The sequence below is a fragment of the Papio anubis genome, chromosome 18, assembly GCF_008728515.1.
Source record: "Papio anubis isolate 15944 chromosome 18, Panubis1.0, whole genome shotgun sequence".
NCBI lineage: Eukaryota > Metazoa > Chordata > Mammalia > Primates > Cercopithecidae > Papio > Papio anubis.
This window is the reverse complement of record NC_044993.1, coordinates 34018355-34042670: the sequence shown is the minus strand read 5'-3', so window position 1 is coordinate 34042670 and position 24316 is coordinate 34018355. Positions and strand designations below refer to the sequence as shown.

At 47.2% G+C, this 24316-nt stretch overlaps 1 protein-coding gene across 4 annotated transcripts in view; it reads right to left on the bottom strand.

Annotated features, from left to right (window-relative positions):
- Window positions 1–297: 297 nt before the first annotated feature.
- The window catches only part of CES1 (carboxylesterase 1), a 43804-nt gene continuing 19785 nt past the window's right edge, over window positions 298–24316 (bottom strand). For 3 of the 4 annotated variants that reach the window (XM_031657924.1, XM_031657923.1, XM_031657925.1), the window contains exons 3-13: window positions 21515–21648; window positions 18227–18380; window positions 16481–16588; window positions 15685–15789; window positions 12867–12905; window positions 9271–9411; window positions 7294–7374; window positions 6883–7030; window positions 3024–3155; window positions 980–1052; window positions 298–683 (exon numbers count right to left, since the gene is read on the bottom strand). In XM_031657924.1, the coding sequence (XP_031513784.1) occupies window positions 503–683; window positions 980–1052; window positions 3024–3155; window positions 6883–7030; window positions 7294–7374; window positions 9271–9411; window positions 12867–12905; window positions 15685–15789; window positions 16481–16588; window positions 18227–18380; window positions 21515–21645 (1293 nt within the window). In that variant the 5' untranslated portion in view covers window positions 21646–21648 and the 3' untranslated portion in view covers window positions 298–502. Of the gene's footprint in view, window positions 684–979; window positions 1053–3023; window positions 3156–6882; window positions 7031–7293; window positions 7375–9270; window positions 9412–12866; window positions 12906–15684; window positions 15790–16480; window positions 16589–18226; window positions 18381–21514; window positions 21649–24265; window positions 24311–24316 lie in introns of those variants that run through there. The other variant, XM_021931978.2, reaches the window with a different exon arrangement.

Here is a 24316-nt window from a genome sequence, read left to right as displayed (position 1 = left end):
TTCTCAGCCTGGGCCACTTCCATTTCCATAGGCAGCTCCAAATGGAGGATAGGGATGCTGCACTCTGGCAATCCCAAATCCTATTGTTGGAAATTGTTGGGGGCCCAGAAACACCCAGCAGGTCCAGAGCTCCCCTGAGCACTGTCCATGGCCCAGCCCTCTGGTCTCTGCTCGTCCTGAGGCCAGGCAATCTCTAGCAAAGCCAACTTCCTTCTCATACTGCCTCTTTCATCACTTTCCTGTCTCTGAGGAGGATGGATTAATCTTCAATACAAGACATAAGCACTGATTTAGCTATCGAAAGATCTTTTATTGCCAAAGCTGAGGTCACAAATAAAAAACTTGCTCCCTCATGAACTCTGCCCCCTGCCCCCTGCCCCCTGCCCCCCACCACCAGGCAATTCCCCAGCCACGGTAAGATGCCTTCTGAACCTGCAATCCCTTTTGCAAAAGACCCCAGTCTTTGCTCCTGCAGGCTCCCGAGGCTGGATGGACCTTCCATTCACAGCTCAATGTCTTCTGTCTGGGGTGGCTGCTCCGCTGCCTTCTTAAAGAGGTTGGTCCAGAAAACCACTTCCTTGTCCTTCAGCTTCTGGGCCACCTGGGTGTTGGCACCAATCTGCAGGTACCCTTCCTTCTGGTTGTACTCTGGCCAGTGGGGCAGCCCTTCCCCATTGGGGTTTCTGGAAACAGAATCAAATAGAATTGCCCCAAAGCTGCTGTGTGTTCCCAACAATTTTCTGAGATGTGCGCGGATGCCCAAGTTATCTCTGTCAAGAGGCTTGTATATCTCCAGAGATGGGGAGCTGACTATCTCCGGGAGTGGCCTCTCCATTTGTAGAGAGCTCTCATTGTCAGAGTGCTATGGTCACAGGGTCAGGAGATTGATCACTAGAACCTTAGAAGCTGCCCCTTCCCAATAGGCATGCCCTGCCCCTGATCCTCACCAGCCCTGCTCCATCTTTGCCAAGAGCCTCACCCACTGCGAGCAAAGTTGGCCCAGAATTTCATCATCATCTTGCTGAGTCTGATCTCCTCTTCTGAGGCACCCTCTGTGGGGAAGAAGAAAAAAAGCCTTTGTGACTCAAAGTGTGATCCGCACACCTGCAGCATCAACATCACATGCGAACCTGCTAGAAACATAGTCTTGGCGAATGCTCCACACCCACTGAGCTGAGGTCTGCAATTTTAGAAGAGCCTGGTGGATTTGTGTGTACTTTTCTATTGAGCATGGCTGACCTAGGGCTCAGCAATGGGCATGCATCATTCTGTGTGCTTGTCCCACCTCCCAGGGTTGCTCTCTCTTGTGTCTTTTCTCCCTCTCCTGCACACATCCACAATTCATATTCTGAAATATAGCAGAGCTCAAGGCTCCTAAGGGTGTATAATTGGGACATGCCAAGCGGAGCTAGTACATCCTGAGTGGCCATGGGGTGAGTCCCATGTGATCTACAACAGCTGAGAGTTAAGGCTTAGAAGACATTGTGAAAGGATTTTTTAAAATATTGTATAATATAAACTAAAAATAAAATCCTAACACCCTCAACTCACTGAACTGACCCTCTCTGGTCTAAGGGGAGCCCAGAAAAGCCCTAAACTGGGTTCCTGCCTGGAAACAGACAGGCGGTCAGACACACCTCATAATATCCCTTCCCTTTTGTGGTTTAGACACCACTGGACCAACATCAGCAATAAAATAAAGGTCATCATTCTGACAGAACACACTCTTTGTGGCAATAAGACACCAAATTAAAAAAAGATCTAAGACTATGCCGGGCAAATGTTCAGGCCTGCATCTCTACCCTTAAAGAATCCACTCTGTTCTCACTGCTGCAAGGTGCTTCTTTTTCTCTAGCAGCTAAACCAGCATTGCCTGGAGTTAAGCAAAGTGAAAACAATTACAATGGCTGCAGCTTGGAGACACGGATGAACGGAACCCTGACCTGCCAGCCTTAACTATGGCTTTGATTGCATAAGAGACTGATTTCAGTAACTTTCTCCAGATAAGAACATCACCAACCATGCACTGGACCTGGCCAGTGTACAGAGTCTGCTCACTTGCTGGGCTTTGTGTCCTGAGAAGACCTTTGGACTTATAAGCCCTAATCGTAATATAATATTAAGTCTCCATTACCAGGTGAACATGGGCCACGTTACTTGCATGTTTGTTTAATACACATATGTCAGGACTATCTTCATGAATATCCATTGCTCCCCCTGTAACCTGTTGAACACGTATGTTTAATCAATCCATTTACGTAAAGCTCGTACGCAATCCCACCTCGTTCGATGAACCTGTGTCTGGGCTTGGCCAGAGGCACCTTCCCAGCCTGTGGGATGGCCACCTTGCTGGCTATAAGGCATATCAAAAATACAGTTTCCTCTCCTATTCCAAATTCATACATCCTACGATTTAAAATTAACAATTATTAAATATATTAAATTTAAAGGCTTATGAGTTTTTGTTAGAGACAGACAGAAAGACAAACAGACACACATTAGACCTGACTCAGGGTTAACACCAATTCTAACCTCACCCTCAGTCACATTCTCAGCACTCCTGGGAGAGGGAAATTGATCGGTGGCTTCTCAACCTAGAGCAGGGCCCTGCATGTGTCCCACCACCTATCTTGATGACACAGCCCAGGATTCTGGGTGTCTGTGAAGAGGCCACCTGAATACACATCCTCCCTCAGGTGTGTTAGAGCAGGCAGAACCTGGGGGACAACCCAATGACATTAAACCCCGTCATAGTGAATCCTGCGGGAGACCACCCCACACCTGTCTTGTTGATGACACAGCCCAGGATTCTGAGTGTCTGTGCAGAGGTCACATGAAGACACATCCCCCTGCACATGTGTTAGAGCGGGAGGAAGCCCAGGGACTACCCAATGATGTTCAACCCTGTTATAGAGAATCAGGAGACTAAGACCAGGAGAGGAGAAACTTGCTGAAGCCCACCACACCAACACTGGAACCCAGGTCTCCTAACTCCAAGCTCACGGACAGCAAGGAGCCATTACCTTTTAAAAATGGGGCCCCAAAGACAGAGAAGAGCTCGTCCCCGTGGTCTCCTATCACCGTCTTGGGTTTCATGTCTGATGAGAAGCTTGGACGATACTGAAACTCATACATGTAGGTGGGCGCTCCAGCATCTGAGAAGACAAGGATTCATGCACAGTTCATGTTACCCGACACACACCTGGAGGCTACCAAGGTCTCCAGCTCTGCAGGAAACCTCGGGCTGTCAGCACAGTAGAGAAACAAAGTCACAGGAAAGCTCAGTGACGTGCTCCAGGCTGCATAGCTGGCTGAGGTAGAACCGAAATTTGAGCCAGATATTTGTTCAATGAACAAATCTTTAATGAACGAATGTAGAGACCCTGGGTCAATTCATTTAAAATAACTGCCAGTGCAGGGACACTGACTCAGCCTCATAAACCCCTTTGCCTGCTGGTGCATTCTCTCACAAGACAATCTCTCTACATCTGGTTACACTGGATGTACTTCATTGATAACAGTCTCACATTCATTCACTTGTACATTTTCCAAGTGTTTCCAAGCATTTCAGTGTTTCTCTCACCCATCCTGAGAAGACTGAAGCAAATCCAAGTTTCTTGTCCGAATGTGAGGCTATTTACATACAAACATATGCAGAGAAGGAACAATCTGCCTCTTGTGTCTCAGGAATCTGTGGCGCTCACTGCTTTATATCTCACTGTCCCCATGTGTCTTGCTGCCTGCCTGGCCTGGGAGTGTTAGGGTGTTAAGGCATTAAAGTCCTGGCAGAGAAAAGAAGGGGCTGAGTAAGGGTGACCTTGCCTCTCCCCTGCCCTCTCTCCTTCTGCTCTGCCCTCCTATCCCAGCAACGAAACTCTCCTGTCCCAGCCCCAAGAAGATGCCAGGTTCACAGGGATTGGCTCACTGGAACCACACATCGCTGCCCCTTCAGGGCTACCTTATGGGCCACCCGGTCCTGTGCCTCAGCACTTTGCATTTTTCACCTCTTACTTAATTTAAAAATCAGTTTGAAAATCCATTTTAAAAATCGGATTTAAAACTTCACTCATAACTCTACCACAAAGAACACTTCTTTTTTTATTTTAGCATATCTCTTTTTTATGTATATAAACTTGGGATGATATTACATGTGTTATTTTGTAATATACTACCATCACATTTTAAAAACAATTTTTTTGTAGAGACAGGGTCTCAGTATGTTGCCCAGGCTGATCTTGAAATCCTAGGCTCTCACAATCCTCCCACCTCAGCCTCCCAAAGTGCTGAGAGTGTAGGCATGAGCCACCACCTCCAGCCATCATTTCTTAACATCCTTAAATATTTATCCACAAAAGGATTTAACAATGGGAGCTCATGCATCCCTAACCTCATGCCCCACCCGCACATGTCAGTTCAATGTGAGAATGAAGAAGAATCTATTCACTAGTCTTCGTCAGCCTCCTTCACTGCACCCTCGGCTCAGCAGGAAACGCGCTTGTGAAGATGCCATCCTTCTGTGGCTCTGTAATCCACCTGTTAAATGGCTACTTCAATGTCAAGCAAAACTTGCTAAAAGGAGGGTTTGACCTTGCCTTTGCCCTCAAAAATTTTCCAAAGGAACTCAGCGCCAACCATAGAAGAAAGAGCTTTGGGGAATGAGAGAACTTATTATAGGCAGCATGCTGCCCAAAACGTACTTTGTAAAACCTTTTTGGCTAAAGCCATTGATATTCATACAATTCCTAGAGTCACAACACAAGTCTTGAGAGGAAAGTAGGGCACAGTTTTGCGCAGTGACAAATAGGCACAATAAGAGAAGCAGAGACAATGAAAGACGTGTCATGAAAGACATGCAAATGAAAACAGGATGGGTGATGTGCTTCTTTTTGGTGGGGAAAATTGGCAGCATTAACTTTTAATCTTAGTATCCCAAATGAGAAAGGAAATTAAGAAATTCACATTCTTAATTCTGGAATGCAAATTTGCATTATTTGCCAAGAGTTCTAAAATATTTCTAAGGTCCAGCCTAGTTATTCACTTCTAAAAATAATGCTAGGAAAATTATTAGACATGTGGTTGGAGATTTATAAACATCAGGCTGAGCTCAGTCTTATTGTAGCATCAGAATGTGAGCAGCCAGGCTAAACATCTAATAGGATAGGAATATTAAAGGCTGTTTAATACAGCCATTTCATGCAATAAAGAATGGTTTGATGAGCTTTTATCAACCTTCAGAAAATCCTCACAACATACTGTTCTATGAACAAAAGCAAAATAGAAAATTGATTTTTAAAGTATATAGGACATGAAAAATATTTAGAAGAAAGCACAAAAAAAATGTACACCACTTGCCTCCAGGTGGGGGAATTAGGAGTGATATCTAGTTTCTTCTTTATGGATTTCCATATTTTTGAAACTTTCTGCATATTAACTTTATCATATTAACTTTATATTCAGAAGTATTGTTTTTATCAAAAAGAGTGAGACACGACAATAAGGAAAAGTTGATAAAATATGTGTCTTCCTGGAAAAATAAAAACAACCCTGAACTCAAAGTCATGGGAAATCAGATGAAAAACAGAGGCTCAGTATTGCTCAAACCATCAGAAGATGGAGATGGGAACACTATTTATAGATCAGACGCAGAGCATGGGGCAAAGCCAAGTGAGAGTTACGAACACCTGCCCCTTCCTGTGCAAAGGAGTGTATGGGCACCTGCTAGATCAACCTTAGTTAGTTTTTATCATGCTTATGAAGTTCTGCATTTAAAAATCCTTCCAGCATGGTTAGAGAGAGGACATTTCCTGGCTTGCAGACTAGATGAATGACAGCTGAAAGAAAAAGAGGAGTCCTGTGAGCCTCCTCTAGTTTGCACCCAGGAGAGGACACTCCTCTCTAGTGAGCCCATGCATCCCTAACCTCACACCCCACTCACACAGCCTTGGGTCAGTGGTAGAAGGTCCTGCATAGACCCTGCCCTGGCCCTGTGCTTGCCCATTACTGCACACACCGAGATAGACAAAAGCCAGTCTCAGACATTGCCATTCTTCAGACCACCTCCCCGACACCTGCCACAGCTCTTCCTTTTGGTCTTCTTGGTCCTTGACAATCCTTTGGATCCCATGCAGTGCTCCCAGTCTTCCCCCAGCTCCAATACTTAACAAACTTTCTTGCAGCCGGCTTGGACCTTAAAAACCTTGCACAACTCATCTTTCAATATTTGTCCTACAGCAGCCCTATGTGATAACACCAGGCATGGAGCCCTTGCAGCAGATGCTGTCAGTGTCTCACCCATATTCCCTCTTCCTGGGCATGCTAGCCTGACTTCCACCTCCAGCATCTGTAGGGCCAGCCTGAGGCCTTTGTCTGGTCACAAGAGACTACTCTGCCCTTGTGTGCAGCAGGTCAAAGTCACAGGCAATAAACAACTCCTTGCAAGAGCCTTTAACCAATGACAAGTGGAAGCTGGTGGATAAATACCCCAGCTCCCTTGCCACTTGCCACTCAGATGGGATGCCCCTGAGCGCTGTATTCTCCGTGTTTCCTTGAGTTTCCCAGCTCCAGTTGTCCACAGCGGATATTCTCTTGGCAATGCATCATGGATTGGATTCCATCTCTTTCCTCTCTCACTTCCCCACATCCCTATTGCTGTTATCTGGGATCATCACTTTAAAAAACCACTTGCCTCTGGATTTTTCTTCTCACAATCTGCTACTGGCACAAACCAAAATAAGACATCACCTCACTCCACGCCATATGGAATCAGCCTTTGAGGCCTGACCCTCGGCTGTTTCCACGACTGTCTACGCTGGGAGGCAGGTGAGTCAGACACAGAAGCTGGTGGGGTCCATGTCCCTCCCCTGTTCGACCTCTGGGACTCACCTCTGTGGTGCCGGGCCACAATCACAGATGGGACACCGAACATTACATCCCCCATTAAGTCCAGGAACAGGTCTTTCTTTTTGACAGGGTCTTCTGTTCCTCCTAAGTACTTCTCAGTGGCTTCTGGAATCAGTTCCTTAGGAATGTGCTAAAATAGATCAACAAAGTGACCACCACCCCGTGGTGAGCGATGCAGTTTCTCCAGCCCACCAGGAAGGCCTGCCTCAATGGTGAACCTTGCGAGCCCTGTGCAACTCCCCCCTAGGATGGAAAGTGAAGTGGGGAAGGTGGAAAGATGGGTGAAACCCTGAGGCCCCAGTCTTCTTTTTGCCATTTAATTGCTCTATGATTTGGGCAAGTCCTTGTCCTTCTCTGGGTCTCAGCCAATTCCCATGATTCCTAGACTCTTACAACAAGGGGATAGGACTTCCACAAGAGTGACATGGCTGTCTTCTGGTCCAGTTTCCCTTCGGAGAGTGGATAGCCCATCAACTGTTAAAAAAAATTAAGCATTTATGAATCATTGGGAATTAATGAGGAGAATCAAACTGACCAACCAACCAAACCAATGCAGACTGAAAGTCCTCTAATTTTGGGGGTTTCTAAGGGCATGAGTTTTTACTGAAATGGGCAGAATCAATGAATCAAATGGGCTTATATCCAGAAACTCAAGCATCACAAAAATTACAAAAAAAAAAAAAAAACCAAATTGGAGAAGTTGTAGCATTGTTTTGCAGTGTGTGTGTGTGTGTGTCTGTGTGTGTGTGTGTGCATGTGTGTGTCTCAGGTTGGGATCCCCACAGTGGTCAGTGATATGGAGAGGCAAGGTGTCTGCCAGGCCAGTGTGGAATACAGGGCTCTGGGAAGAGGACATAGACGTCCCAAGTACTACCACGTGTCACAGATGACACTGAAAGCCTTAGATCCTGCCTTCATGGCTTTGGTCTCTGGTAGAACCTCTGAAATCCTTCTGAGGGGTGAACTTCATATCTCTTCTCATAAAACAACTCTGCCCAAACCTCTGCACTCAGAGATGACCAAATTCTAGCATTGCTTCTAGCAGCTTAAGGCTGTGTCCCTAGAATGACCCCAGTATTCTTAACATACCTGCCTGGGAAGGCTCAGCCCTGTCAAGACAATTTACTCTGCACCAGCCAAAACCTAGAGAGAAGCTGACACGCCCCTGAACCCAACTAGAGCAGTTACTCTAGAAGCCTGAAATGATAAACACTTTCTCTGACCTTTGGGATGTGAATCTACCACCCAACCCTGTTTCCCTGAGGACCTGAGAGCCTTCTCTTTGCAATGCAAGCATTCAGGGAGCTCACTCCTGATCTTCCCAGTGCCCGTGGAAAGAGTAGAGGCTGACTTCAATGGAAGCTTCCTGCAGTCTAACGCATGGCTTCCTGTCCTGAAGATAAGAGAAGTTTGTTTCTGCCCCAGGTGAGCCAGGATGAAGACATCCAGGTGGTCTAGTCACATGGACCAAGACCCTCTCCACAACCCACAGTGCCTTTCCCTTAGCACGCTCAGCCTTTAAAACAGCACCAGGGGTTAGTTTTGGGGATTTGAGTCCAATCCATACTGGACTCTTCTTTCCCTGCGCAATCATGTTACCGAATAAATTCTGTCCTACTGCTTTAATCATGGTCAGTTTTGTGTGTCCTCGACTGGAAGGAGAACACTATTTTTGCTTTTAGAAGTCAATCTTTTTTTTTTCATTTTTTCCCCCAACTTTTATTTTAGATTTGGGGGTACATGTGCAGGTTTGTTACATGGGTAAATTGGGTCTCTGGAGTTTGCTGTATGGATTATTTTGTCACCAGGTATTGAGCATAGCACCTGATTAGGTAACTTTTCCATTCTCACCCTCCTCTGTCCGTCATCTCTCAAGTAGACACTGGTATCTACTGTACACTAGAAGTCAATGGTAGATCAAAAGAAGCCACTTTCTTTGGATCTTTTCAATGAGGTGATGAAGACCACGAGTGATTTATGGGGGAACTATGCATACCCAGCCCGAGGTGGGAAGCCAGAAAGCACCTGACTGCCTCTCCAGACTCCTCAGCTCCTTCCCCCTCCTAGGCTCCCTCAGTTTTCCCATCTGCACAGTTATTTTCTTTACTGGCCCTCCTAGCACAGACACTTCAGGATTCTTCAATAGGAAGACAATCAGAGAGTCTGGGGAGAGAGGATCCCAGAGCCCTGAAACCCCAGTGACAACTGTCCCCTCCTGGGGAAGGTTTCCATGGAAGTGGTAACTCCTGCTGAAGGGAACAGCTGCCCAGGACTCAGAGTGGTGCTTGGAGAGGGAAACATTCCTGGGACCAGAGACAGGAGGGCTGATTTGGGTGGGTGAGTCCCTCCAAGAGGCCTGTGCCTTCTCACCGTTGGAAGAAACCAGCCAAATTCCTTCTTGTTAATTCCGACGATGTAGGGGACAGTGAGGAACTTCCTTTCAGCTTGAAGCTCCTCAGGTGTTTTTGGCAGCACCACTCCATCAATCACGGTGGGCGTGTGGGGGTAACTCTGGGGGAGAGAGCAGCACAGCGCCTGTGATTTTCACCCAAGGTCACACTCATGTCCCCAACTCTGCCTGTCTGAGGGTGAGACCCGCACCCCAGACCGGCGTGACCATAGGCCATGGCTACACACACTCAGGGTCCTAACTAAGGAGGGTAGGTGTGTGGCTCAAGGGTAGAACTTCAGGCAGAGGCTGACACTGGTCAGATGATTAGGAGAGGAAGAAATCTTCACTCAGACTGAAATACATGTATTATCTATATAAAATTACATGTCTATGTATTTCAATTGGAAGCGCATGCATTTCCCTCTCTCTGTCCATAGTTGATTTTCGGTAGTCCCGGCAGTTGCTTCCGATAAAACTCCCATGAGTGCTGAATTAGAGAATAAAGAGTCATCACTCAAAGGGGAAATACTGGGTTAGATTCTTGCAAACCTCTGGTCACAATATTTTCATCAACCTCCCTTTATGTGTGGTTTTCTGTTGAAAGACACTTTACATAATATATAAGTCTTACAAAGAGTGAATTATAAGTAGGATTGTTTTTAATAAAACACCAGCTGGAAAGCCTTTCCCATTTTTGTGACCCTGGGTAACATGACTTCAAATTTCCTTAGTTTTCTACTTCACAACAGTGCTGTCCACCCTGCTTTTTAAAAATTCCTTCATCATCTCATGAATCTTCCAATGTAGTTGCTTTTCCATCTTTCCACATCTCCATCACACACAGTAGGTGTTACTTTAGCACTTCCCATCACAGCCTCACGTATGAACTGGCCAATTTCCTCCTTCTTTCCTGGATGTGCAGTTTTGCAGATTTTTCAACACTGAATGCATGGCCAGCAGTACTACCAAAGCTTGTCTCACACAGGGGTCTTCCCCGTAAGGCACAGCACAGCCTGCTTAGCTCAGGAATGCCAGACAGCAGCGCTACTCTTGGGGGCTACTCTTAATAGTGACATCACCACAAAAAGCACAAAAATGCAGAACACATGGCACTAAATAGACCGCGAAGAGGATACTTGTTAGCATAAGAGATGAAACAAGAAGACAAAGGTCGCCTCGCCGGATCTTAGATGGAATGTGCCCATCATGCAAATCCAGTTTCCGCTGCTCTGTGCCTGCCTGTGTGTGACCATGAGAGTGCCACCAGTATCGATTTGGGGGTTACAAGGAAATTTTAGTAAGCAGGTGAATTTATAAACGCAGAATCTGTGATTAATGAGGAGAGATTGTGCTATCCATCTGTATTTAAATAAGAGCTGATGTTGATCCATGGGTGGCTTTGAAGAGGTACTGAACCCTCATCACTCGAGGAGCCTAGACTAGGATGTGATGCCCTATTAGAGAGAAAATCATGAATAAAAGAATCAATGATGAACTCACAGTATATTGATCCATATCCCCATTTTAGGTTTTACCTTTGACAAATAATTTATATATGGTCACAGATTAGAGAGAGCCTGACTCACATGTTGCCATCAGGGCAGCTGGTTCTGGGTACAGTTATATTTTTATATTTCATATTTAGTCACAGTGGTGTTAAAAACGGAGCATGGACATTGAAAGCAGATTAACACCATCTGAAGCCTGGCTCTGCTACTTACTGGTTGGGTTTCACCTGTGTGGGCCCCAGTTTTCTCATCTAAGAGGTGAGTTATTGTGAGGATTAAATGGCTGAACACATGTGAAATACTTAGCACAGCACCTGGTGTCTGGAAGGGCTGAATGAATGTTAGGTATTACTTGTTAGCAGGGTTGCTGCGGGTCCCTCTCAGAGACATCAGTCCTCTGTGCCATCTTCCCAGTTCCACGCCCCATGGGCTGTATTTCCCTCCTGGAGATCAGATGGAACTGGACAATTCTTAGCCTTTGAGACCCTATAGCTTCCAGGACCTCTGGTCTGCTCTACAAAAGCCAATGACTGACGAGGTAGTTCGGGCTGCCTGGGGGAGATGTTCTGTAAAGTGAACCAGACCCAGCTGGACAAGGTGCAGATCCTAACTCAATATGGCTGACAATGCAGAACAGGATTGGGGTGCAAGTCTGGGTGCCTTGAGAGGCTGTGCAGTTCAGGCAGGGCTGCCATGGGAGGCCAGCAAGAGCAGCCCCTCTGAAAGGAAGATGCAAGGCAGGCTACATGGAGGAGGCGCTGCCCGCCTGCGGTGGGCTCTGGGCAGTGAATGATATTGACAGGTGAGGAAAGGAGTGAGAATTTCTAAACAGTGGGAACTGCATGAGCAAAAGAATACAGGTGTCTCTGTGCAGGGCCAATTCCAGAAATACCCAAGAGTCCTGGGCTTGGACGGATGCCGTGGGGCAGGGTCTAGAGAGAGGGACAGGTGCAGAGCCTACCTTCTGCACAGTCTGGCACATAGCGCGCATGCAGGTGTGTTTTGAAGGACTAACTTCATGGAGGGAAGGGGATTTGTCTCATAAGGAAGATCAGGCTTTTAAGAAGTGAGGGTGACGTGCTCTATCTCTGTTAAGGAAGGCCAGTCTGGCTGCACCATGAGACATGGAAATGGGGAGGGGATGTGAAGTACAGGAGGATAAAAGTTGAGGAGAGAGACAGGATTGCCCCAGTTGGGTGGTAGCCAAGTGGGAAGACTGCCATCAGCAACAATGACAAGTGATTGTTGTCCACTCAGAGTTTGCAAGTGATTGCCCTGTGTGGGCATGACCCTGCTTGTGTCAGAAAACTCAGGGCATCCTCTACTCCTCTCCCTTTCTTACCCCTTGCATCCTGTCAATCAGCGAATCCTCTCAGCTCTTCCTTCAAAGATATCCAGACTCCAACCACTCCTCCCATCCCCACTACTACAGCCCTAAGCAGCCAGAAGCCCTTGCCTGGATTATGGCAATGCAGTGGCTGCCCAGCTGGTCAGGTGCATCCACTCTGCCCCTTTCCTACAGTCTATTTGAGCACCAGGGGCAGAGACCTTTGTGAGGTCTAAGATCATGTGACTCCTCTGTTCAAAACCTCCAAAGGCTTCCCACCTTGCTCTGAATCCAAATTCAACTACTTTAAATGATCCCTCTCCCACTTCCCATTACCTCTTTACCCTCAAGCAAGTCTGTCCCCACACTCGGTCCTCTCCAGCTAGACCTGCCACTTCTGTCAGGGTCTTTGCAGTGGCTGTTCCCTCTGCCTGGAATAGGCTTCTCCAGGTTTCCTGACAGCTGGCTTCCTGCCTCCTCCAGAGCTTGGCTCAAATGCCACCTTCTCATTGAGCCATTCCAGGATCCTGCTACTTAAATGGAAACCACCTGCACTAGGCCTGCCACTAGTCTTCCTGGCTGTGTTACCCAGGTGAGTCACTGCCCCTCTCTGGGCCTCAGTATCAATCACACAGGAGTTACTATAATTACCCGAGAGAGGATTCTTTCACTCACAGTTAATTGGAGCTTAAAGGTGCTAAGACTCAAAACCTGTAATCAAGAAACAAAAGGTCTTTACCTTTCTGGGGTCTCCATGTAAGTCCAGAGTTAAGAAATTCTGTGAAGACAAAGACAGAGGATGTGGGTGAGAGGCTTCCCAGGAGAACACTGAGCTGGGTGACTGGGGCAACAGAGGTGTCAGGTTCTCCCTCTTGGTGCCGAGCTGGCTGGGCCCAGAGGAAGTGGGCAGGACTCTGGCTCTGCTAGGCCTGAGCACAGGGTGAAGGCGTAGAATGGAGGGGTGGGCACCAGCATGGGAAGGATGGGCCAGGGACTCTGAGCCAGGGTTGCTAGAGCTCTGGATAGGACACCTCCTTTTGGAGCCTGCCCTATCCCCCATCCCTCTCCCCTTTCTGTTCCCCAGGGAAGAACATCCCCATTCTTTTTCAGGAACTCCTTTCTTCCCCTATCGCTCCATGAATTCAGGTATCTATAAGATAACTGGGGTGCTCCATCTCCCTGATCGCGGATACTAGTGCATGGATAGGCATACACCCATGACAGTCCAATAAAGTTTACCACAGAACTTTTGCAGGAATTATTTGGAAAAAGAGTTTCTAAGTAGATAGGATATAACTCTAGAGCACGGTTGTCTTTAACCTTCCCAGGAGACATATTCGCCTAAGAATGAAGCCAACACAGAGTTGTGCAAAGAGGAAAGATAGAGAATGGTAGATTCTCAATAACATCCTATAGGCATCTGGATCCAGCAATGCCTGAAGCTCTCAACTCCTGAGTTATTCAGTTAACATGAAGATGCTATTCCAACACATTCCTTTTTCCATTCAAGGCACCTTGGGGGAGTTTTCTCACCTCCCATTACACAGCTCTGACTCATACAACCCACTGAAACTCACCCTACCCCATGCTTCTCTTTGGTGTGCGTTCACGAAGATTGCAGTCGTTGTAGCATTGCACTGTAGCTCACATGTCTGACCTGTTCACAGGAAGTAACCAGTGCAGGTCTCTCCATTAAGGATTGTAGTCCCACTAGCTAGGGGTGTGTGTGTGGGTGTGTGTGTGTGTGTCTGTGTGTGTGTTTGTGTGTGTCTCTGTGTGTGTGTTTCTCTCTGTGTGTGTTTCTCTATGTGTGTGTCCAGTGTGTGTACTGGAGGCAGTGGGTAATCATGGAGGTACTTCCACAAGATCTCAGAAAATCTCAGAAGGATGTCCCAGAATCTTAGGGCTGGATTTTCCCAAAGTCACCAACTTTTTCCTTTTAAGCTGAGTCGTCTGATGCCACATGCAGAATTGCTGGAATATTTGCCTCCTTCCAGGCATTAGAAAACAGGTGTGTTTTAATTCCTTGAACACTTTGATCATTTAGAGCCTGAGCCAAGACTTAAGCTCCAAGACCACATTGGACTCAACCCATGGAAACACAAGCAGAGTCCAGTGGTAGAGGCTGGCCCTGAGACCCAGGAGTAGCCTCAGGTCCAAGGAGAGAGACCAGGCAACTCCTGAGCTTGGAATTCACACCCTTCCCCTTCAAAGGGAATAGTTCCCAATGGGTGCTGTGTCATCTGGGTGTTTGTCCTGCTGGGCGTCCCTGTGATGAGTGACTGCCACAGCCATCCATGAATCCTAAAGATCCCCAAGTCCTAATATGTGAGGACAGCAGGAACGGCAGAAGATATTCTAGACCTGCAGGTGTGGGTTCTGGGTCCCACAGTGTTGCCTCTGACTAACTGGAACCGTGACATGAGCCAATTACAAAATTCATCTGTCTTTGTTACCTCTTAAAATGGGCACAATGATCTCAAAGCTGAATTTCTCAAGAAAGATAAGGTGGAATCAGGGTTAAGGGCATGAACTCCCAAATTTCTCTGTCTGGTCTCAAACTGGGCTCCTCCACCTTCCCTGTGAAGCATCCCTGATGACTATAATGAATGCATCCCCTCTGTGCTGCCACCATACTCAACCTGCGAAGTATACGAATGTGTTTCTCTCTGGATAGTTCCTTGTAAGCGGGGAATATGTCCCCTTCATGTCTGTTTCACTACCTCTAACACCCGCCCCTACATACTTATCATGGATGGATGGGTGGATAAATGGTGGAATGGATGGGTTCGCCAATACCTGGAGTACAGTTGAATTGGATGGATACATGAATAGATGGGTGAAAACTAACAGATAGGTAATAACTGGATTGTTGATTTTGGAGGAATAGATGATAGAGTTAAGATATATGGTGGCTGGATGATGCATGAATGGTGGATAGATTGAAAATAGATAAAAAGTTGTGAAGAAGTTGATGTTAGATTGGTAAAAAGATATCAGTGAATTGGATGAATTAGTGAACAGATAGATTCATAAGAAGATCATAGTGGATAGATTCATGATTGAGTGGGTGGATGACTATCCTAGAATGACAACTGAGTCAGAGTCTCAGAAAATCTAGAAAACTGGACCACTACCAGGTCTAATACTGAGAGTTTTTAAGTCAACGAAAATAAATTGTGACCGCTTTCTGAAAATCTTTGAGCTTAATATCTCCATTCCCCAAATTCAGGATGTTGGTGTCCCCCTGGAATATGCAGTTTAGTTTCTCAAAAATACATCTGAAAACAAGAATGGCAAAATATTAAATTTTGGTCAAATGTCAAATTTGGTCAAGTTTTTCTCATGTTGTTTTCGGACTTTTTTTTTTTTTTTTTTTAACATTTGTGCCATTTTTTCAATAAAAAAGAACAAATTAGATTCCCCGTTTAGATACTGAGACTCCAGAGACTTGAAAAATTGTCCCAGGTAACTGTCCCAGGGCAAGAGGACAGCTGAAATGAAGAAGTCTGGGACCAAGTTTACAGGATTTGGGCTACAGGAGCAGGCAACTTAACCATTTTTGATGTCGTCTCCAAGAGCTCCTCTTCCGTCTTCTGTCGCAGACACTGAACCATGACAGCTGAGGTGGTGGTTTGACACCCAGCAGTGTTAGCAATTTTCTGCAAAGATCACAGGCAACAATAGAGTTCAAGAGTGAAGTCTCTTCCCCCCATCAATATGGAAAAACGTGTTCTATCCCAATCCGGACTTGTACAAGCGGCTGGGGTAGCAGAAGAAACTACATAGGGCCATGTAGTGTCCATGTCCCCTCTACATGGACATCTGGCTTTGAGCCAAAATGACCTCTGCACACCTCTTGTTTTTGCCTTCACTTATTCACCTAGTTTTGTTGTGTGAACAAATGAATCAATGAGTGAATTCCCCAGGAAGCAACCCTGGTTATCAGGCGCTCAGTGTGGAACCGCTCCAGGCCTATAGCCCACAAGTGGGTCTACAGAACTCAGACCCTGAGAGACACAAGACACCATCACTGCCCAACATGGTACCAGGCCCTGGCACACAGGTGGAGTGAAGGCACAGACAGGGCACTGTACTGGCTGTCTAGGCCCATAAGCTGGAGTCTCAGCTCTGCCCTGATCACCTGCTGCCCTTGGAAAATCCCTTCCAAGCCCTGCATCCATTTACCCGACTCTGAAACTGAGAGGTTGGGTGTCTCCTTGCCCTTCCTGCTCAGCCGCTGGGGCTTCAGTGGTTCTAGGAGAATATCAGCTAGAACCTATGGCAAGAGTGACCCTTGAGGATTCAGGAGCATAGAACCAAGGGGATGGGGGCGTCCAGCGGGGGACTTACCTCAGCCAGGGGCTTGATGTCACCGTCCTCCAACAGAGCATGAGTGAGGGCCACACCACTCTCAGAAATGGCCCGGTGGAAGAGATTCTTGGACAATGGAGAGAAAATCTGGGACCAGAATGGAGGGGAGGAGAGTTCATGTTCAGGGGTGGGGTCAGTTACTCACTCACTCTTCCGGACTACATCCACCCCAGCTCTGCCCTGGCCCATTCCCCTCAGATCCTGGGGGTCACTGGACACGGTGTCTCCTCCACTCACTTGGCCTGCTTGCCAGACTCACCTCCCACCCAAGAGAACCTCCCACCCAAGAGAACCTAAGTGGGATCAGGACAGGGCACAGGGCAAGGACATGACAGGAGGTGTGTGGCAGCCGAGCCTAACCAACAAAGGTGTTGGAAAGGCAGCTTAGCATCTCCTAACCACAACTTCTGATCCAGCATCTCCATTACTCAGAGCTTATCCTATAAAATGATCCTGGAGGCACACAAAGATTTCTAAGGATGCCTCGGCTGTTTACAATGGTACACACTGGACATAACCCAAGGGTCCAATATTACGAGATTGGGCAAATAAATGGTTTTTCATTCTTATCATGGAATACTGTACAACTGTAAAATATATTATTAAGGGACAACATTTAATATTTAGTAAAGTGTTTGTGTTGTATTATAATATTCAGGACAGTATTTTCATAAATAAAAAGACAAAGATTGATAATAGATGATAGTCCTATTGATAGGTAGATTGATGGATAGATGGATGGACAGATAGATATAAAGTCATGGAAAAGAAGACTAGAAAAATCCATGTCAAACTGAGCACAGTGACTATCCCTGGGTTATGGGATTGTGGATGGCTTTTCTCTTTCTCGGGCTTATCTGTATTTTTCCTTTTTCTCTACTTTAAAAAGTATAAAAATGTTTTCCTCTGTGTATTCAACTACAAAGCCAACACAGGAGTGAAGACTCCAGTAGTGGGCTGACCCTCTGCCCACTTTGTGGCAAGCGGAAGGCTTCCTACGGCTCCCGGTACTTCTCATCAGGTTTTTCACCCCAGCTCCCCCAGTTTCTCCCGCACCCAATCCCCACTCCAGCAGGACCCCTCACACCCCCAGGTTGCGTCTGTGTCCCACAACCCCTGCCCCATCCCTCCCTATCCCCGGCTCCATACCTCCTTCCTCTAGCCCGCCTGCCCTAGCTCACCTGGTCTCTCAGTCGTAGAGACTGTTGCCTCCTTCTTAGGCATTAACCAGTCATCAGACCACCACAGAGGAATCCCCAGCCTGCTCAGTGTCCATGTCCCCTCCACATGTAGATCTGGCTTTGAGCCAAACAATACCTCTGCCCACCTCTTGTCTCTGCCTGCCCTTACTCATAATTTATGCCTATTCCTACTTCCCAAGAGAAGGGAAGTGAATCCTCATATTAAAATGAGTGATAGAGAGAGAGACAGAGAGAAAGAGAGAGAGAGAGAGCTCAACCAAGCTAGAAGAGGGGAATGCCACCATTGCAGGCTGCAACTGGAGATACATAGGGCCCTGGGACATTAAGCTCAGCTCATATTCCTGGGGGCCAAGGAAAGCTTAGTTTTTAACTTTCCACCACCTGATGCTGGACAGTGAGTAGGGTCGGTCCTGAATACAGGTATTGTAAGCAGAGGTGTGCATAGCTGGATTGACAGGTGTCTAAGAGGTCTCATCAGCATCACATCAAGCATGGGGTTGGGCCTGGTGCCAGGAGCACTCACAAGAACAGAGACACTTTCTCCTCCCGATGACTCTCCAAAGATGGTCACAGAGCCTGGGTTCCCTCCAAAGCTGGCAATGTTGTCCTGGACCCAACGCAGGGCAGCCAGCTGGTCCAGGTGACCCCAGTTCCCCCGGCTGTGTTCATCCCCTGTGCTGTGAGGAAGAGAACAGGTTGAGGGTGGGGAGCAGAGATGTCATGGCAGGACCTTCAGGACTAGAGATGGGGCTGGGGGCTCTCAACGAGCGCCAAGGCGGGTGAATCACGATGTCAGGAGATCGAGACCATCCTGGTTAACATGGTGAAACCCTATCTTTACTAAAAATACAAAAAATTAGCTGGGCGTGGTAGTGGGCACCTGTAGTCCTAGCCACTCGGGAGGCTGAGGCAAGAAAATGGCGTGAACTTGGGAGGTGGAGTTTGCAGTGAGCTGAGATAGCGCTACTGCACTCCAGCCTGGGCGACAGAGCAGGACTCCATCTCAAAAAAAAGAAAAAAAAAAGAAAAGAATCAGGCTGGGCTTCATCCCACAAATGGGTATATACCCAAAGGATTATAAATCACTCTGTTGTAAAGACACATGCACACGTATGTTTATTGCGGCGCTATTCACAATAGCAAAGACTTGGAAACAACCCAAATGTCCGTCAGTGATAGACTCTGGATTAAGAAAATGTGGCACATATACACCATGGAATACTATCCTGCCATAAAAAGCTATGAGTTCATGTCCTTTGTAGGGACATGGATGAAGCTGGAAACCATCATTCTGAGCCATCTATTGCAAGGACAGAAAACCAAACACCGCATATTCTCACTCATAGGTGGGAACTGAACAATGAGAACAATGAGCTGAGAACACTTGGACACAGGGTGGGGAACATCACACACCAGGGCCTGTTGTGGGGTGGGGTGTGGGGAGGGATAGCATTAGGAGATATACCTAATGTAAATGACGAGTTAACGGGTGCAGCACACCAATACAGCATATGTATACATACGTAACAAACCTGCACATTGTGCACATGTATCCTAGAACTTAAAGTATAATAAAAATAAAATAAATAAGTAAATCATAAATTAAATAAATAAAAATAATAAATTTTATTAAATTAAATAAAAAATAAAAATAAATAAATTAAATAAAAATAATTTTAAAAATAATTTAATTAAAAAAAGAATAAGGCTGGGCTTCAGCATCTCTGAGACCCTGCCTTGCCTTGCTGCAGTGATGATGTATGGTTCTACATTCACTCAACTGGCAACTATTTACTGAGCATCTACTGTGTGTTTGACACTATCCTATGAGCTAGAGCACATCTGAGAGCAAAAAGGGTAAAACCTGTGATGACACAGAGCTCCCACTACAGATCACAAGCAGATAAACAGATCTATAGAGAGAATATAATGATGTGAGGTAGTCAAAGTGCATTGAGGTAAATACAATGGAGTAAGGAAAAAAACAGGGGTGGGACAGGGGGTGCCATTTCAGATCGCAATCAGGGAAGGACTTCTGGAGGCAGTGGCATTTGAGGTTTTGGAGGTAAAGACCTTCATAAAACAAGCACAACAAGCACATGAGCCTTGCAAATATCCAAAGAAAGGAATTCCAGGTAGAAGAAAAAGCAAGGGCAAAGGCCCTGGGGCCCAGTGAAGGAAAGTGTGAGTCAGGAGGTGCAGCTAGAGAGGGCCCTGGGGCCCTGATAAGAACTTTGGCTGTCATCGTAAGGAACATGGGAAGCCCCTGCAGTGTTTTGTGCAGAGGCATTGCATGACTCAACACACATGCTAAGTGATCACTCTTGGTACTGTGCGACTCAGCCTCAGGATAAAAGTGGCAGGTATCTGAAAGTAAGTGTTAGGATCATAATCAAGGTGAGAGACAGAAAGCTTTGGCTGGGGTAGGAGCCAGGGAGAAGGTGCGAAGTAGTGGATTCTGAAGGTGGAGCCAACAGAGTTATGAGAAAATAGAGAGTCCAGGCTGCCCACAGGGCTTTCTCCTGAGCCCCCAGGAGGATGGGGCAGCAGCAGCTGAGTGGAGGTGTGGTGGGAGGAGGAGTGGGAGTCAAGGATTCAGCTTGTTCCTCCTTCTGGCACCAGCCAGGGGTGGGGAGAAGACAGTAAGTGATGCCTGCGGGTTTCAAAGGTGAGATGGGCTGGAAATGGGGGCTCTGGGCTGCTCCCTGGGATCACTGGAAATTAGTAGAGAGGGAGAGGGAGACAAGAGAGGCCTGTGGACAGGGAGGAGGAGGGACCAGGAAAGGGACTGGGAAGGAAGCATGTCGCAGAGGCTGAGCGGCCATTGGCTGCTGCTGTGAGGTTGGGTGGAGAGTAGGGGGAGGTCATTGGTGGCCGCGAGACCAGCTGAGTGGCGTATCCAGGAAGAAACCTGACTGGCATGGGTGGAGGAGACATATGGAGGAGAGGAAGTGGAGACAGATCATGAAGCAGCTTTATTATAATGGGGAACAGAGACACAACCTGTGGCTAAAAGGGATGAAGGTGATACAGCCAAGACTGACCTGGGATGCCTAGCTGACGGTAGACCAGAACCCATCTTCCATCTCCCTAGGCCTATTCATCAGTAAGGGGAATCCCTCCCACAGCCCTCCCAGCACTCACTCGAGATTGGGGTGCTGGGATGGTAACACTTAGAAAAGGTTTATAGTAATTGCACCTTGAAGGAGATCTGACTCCTGTCCCCATGGAGACCTGATGGGGAAGACTCCATCCTTGCTTCCTGCACTTGCCAGATTTCAAGCAGAACATGGGGTGAGAGGACCCCAACACTCCTCCAGGAAGGGGTCAGATGCTCCCAAACCCCACCTTTTGCAGCCCCCATTCCTTCACCCACAACATGCTCTGAGCTCCCTCTGTGACTCTGCCCCTTCCCTGCTTTCCATGAGAAGTCAGATGTGTCAACCTTCAAGAGCTGGGCTGCCTGCTAAGTGTCATGACAGAGAAACGCAATGTGCTGGAGAAACATAGGTGAAGAAGAGATGAGTCTTTCAGTGGAGGTAACTGGGGGCTGGGTCTTGCAGGATGAAGAGGAGTTCTTTAGGTAGAGTAAGCATTCCAGGCAGAGGGAACAGCACATGGAAAAGCTCAGAGGCAAGCGGATGAGTGTGGCTGGGGAGTGAGAGGGTAGGTAGTGTACTATTATGAAGGGGCTTGGATGCCTTACTATGGAACCTAGCTAAGGTCCCCTGAGGGCTGACATGACCAGAACTGGGTCCCAGCAGCCTCACGTTGGGGGTCAAAGTGCAGTGAGTAGAGTCTAATTTCTTACCTGAAGAATCCCCAGATGCCCAGGCGATATTGAATGGTCACCACCACCACGTTTTCATGGGCAGCAAGGGCCAGCCCATCATAGGTTGATGCCGCACCCACCATCAGCCCCCCTCCGTGGATCCACACCATCACCTGGGCAGGGAGGAAGCAACATACCAGTTACAGGACACAGAGCCATGGAGCACTCAGAAGGTGTCTTGTTTGATGACCTACCTGTTGGTCACAACTGAAGGAGGATGTTATCCAAAGTTCACCAGCGCCCAGCAAGGTTGCAAAAGGCAGTCTCTCTCCTCCAAAATTCTCCCAACCGGGGCCCAAGCCACCACCCCACTGCACATACCCTGGCTGCCCCTTCCTTTCTATCCAGCCTCCAGTGCCTCCTCCTCCCAAGGTTCTTCATGCTGAGAACATCATCATGGGTATAGCAAAGGCTAAGGATGTCGTGTTCTCCCCCTCACTCCCTCAAGCCTGAACTGTTCATGCAGCTCAGCGTACCCTTGAAGAGCCCTTGTATCTCAGCTTCATCTCAGTTTACTCTCTCATGGTGAAGTAAACTTCTCTGTGCTTGAATGATTGTCTCGAGAAGCACACATGCCTGTGATGGTGTCTCTTCCTTAAATGCCTCCTCTATGTCTCTGCATTCCCAAATCCTATCCATCCTGCACAGCGCAGCCTAAAACCCACCCACTTCAGGATGCCTTCAATCAATGGACTAACACTGTCTGAGAACTTACTATGTGCCAGGGACTCTGCTAATACCCGAGGATGAGAGTGGAAACAATTCCTCATGCATGGTTCTTGCATTTTAAAAGTCCACATAGCAGGGAAGAAGTGAAAGGGGTTAAAATAATAATATTGTAATAATAATATTAATAAAATAAAAAAGAACTCATAAACTACGTCCCAAGTGCTGTTCTAAGCACAGTAAAATACACTATCCACTGGGTAGGTACTAATTCTGTCCCATTCTCCAGGTGGGAAAATGGAGGCACTTAACCTGCCCAAGGTCCTACAAATCAAAAATGGTAGCAGCAGGACTTTAACCCAGGCAGTCTGGCTCCAGAGTCCACACTTTGAGCTGCCCAGCATACTGCAGGCGCCGGCCACAGAGCAGTGAGTCCACTGTTAGGGTAGGGGTACGAGCCTGCCTCTGCCTACTTAGCCAGGGACTGAGATCAAGCTTAGTGGTCACCCTTGACTGATCATATGTGATGATTTCCATTTTGAGGAAACAGAGGCTTAGAGAAGTTAAGAAACTTCCAAGTCTCTCAGCAGAGGCAGAATCAGGATTTAAACCTAGACCATGTAGTTCTAGAACCTGTGGCCATTCCTGGAGGTTCTCCTGCCTCCAGGTTCCCAGAGCCCCTGTTTCTCCCACACATCTAATCCCTGCCTGCCTCCTGGGGAGGGACTGAGTGTGCATTCATCTTTGTGTGAAGGCTGAGCCCGCAGGCTGGCCTGCAATAACATACTGAAGAGAGAATATGTCTCTACAGCCCAGATGGCAAGATATTTGAAGGCAGAGGATGTGTGGAGTGGGTTCATGTTCCTCCTTTTGCTGAAACACCGGGTCTGACTGTGTATATGGGGCACTGAGTACACAATAGAAGAAAGAAAAGAAGGAAAGAAAGAAGGAAAGAAAGAAAGAAAGAAAGAAAGAAAGAAAGAAAGAAAGAAAGAAAGAAAGAGAGAGAGAGAGAGAGAGAGGAAGGAAGGAAGGAAGGAAGGAAGGAAGGAAGGAAGGAAGGAAGGAAGGAAGGAAGGAAGGAAGGAAGGAAGGAAGGAAGGAAGACAGGAAGACAGGAAGACAGAAAGAAAGAAACTTTTTTTCCCACTTCCTCTGTCTTACAAAGCACATGTAGAGACAACTTCTAGTCCCACGTTCGCAGACCTGCTCCTCCACTCCTGGGCACCATGCCACGGTGCCCCTGGGAGACTGGCTGGACACAACACCCCTTGTTTTTACACCCTGGAGTGGCCTCCTTTGCCAGAAGATTCTACCTATCCTGCAACCTGCAGCTGGCAGCCTGCCCCACCTCCTGCCCTTCACTTATTTGGGACATGCTGACTCACTGGTTCATCAGCCTTTGCCAAGACAATTAGGGAGGGAAAATAGGTAGAAAAAAATCCCAGATATTTGGCCAAAGGCAAAAGGAAGTGCTTCTGGGTTTGTCCCACGTTTTTCCCTTAAAGCCCGTACCCGGACAGTGAAAGTTACCCCAGATTAATGTTGGTGTGCTGGAGAAAGGCCACATACAAGCTCAATGCCCTACTCCGTGTCAAAAGCACTGGTTTGAAGATCAGAAGACTTGAACCAAAACTGTCCTACTGGGTGACCTCCCCTTCCCTCTGGGCCACAGTTTCTCTATCTGAAAAGAAAGAGTTGGGGTATTGGTTTTTCTCTAAGTTCCTTCCACTGCTAACATTATTGAAAATCATGTCTTACCCACTCTGTGTATCAGATTGTTCATCTAGTAACTAAAAGTAGTCATTCTCATCCTTCTATTAGCATGAGGGAACTTGGAACAATTAAGATGTTCATTAAAGATGCACAGCAAACTCCCCCAGAGTCCCTGTGTCACGAGGGGAAACTGAGGAGTGGAAAGCCTGTGTTTCCTGTGGAGGCCCTGAGGTCCTGGCCTTGAGGTGCAGTTCCCTCCTCAAGCTGCCTTCATCCCCTTCCCATCTATACTAGAAGATCCGGGTTCCTGGAACTGACACACCTTGACCAGGGGATCCCACGGCTTACCGGCAGCCTGTTTTTCTTGGTCAAGTCAGCAGGAGTGTAAATATTGAGGTA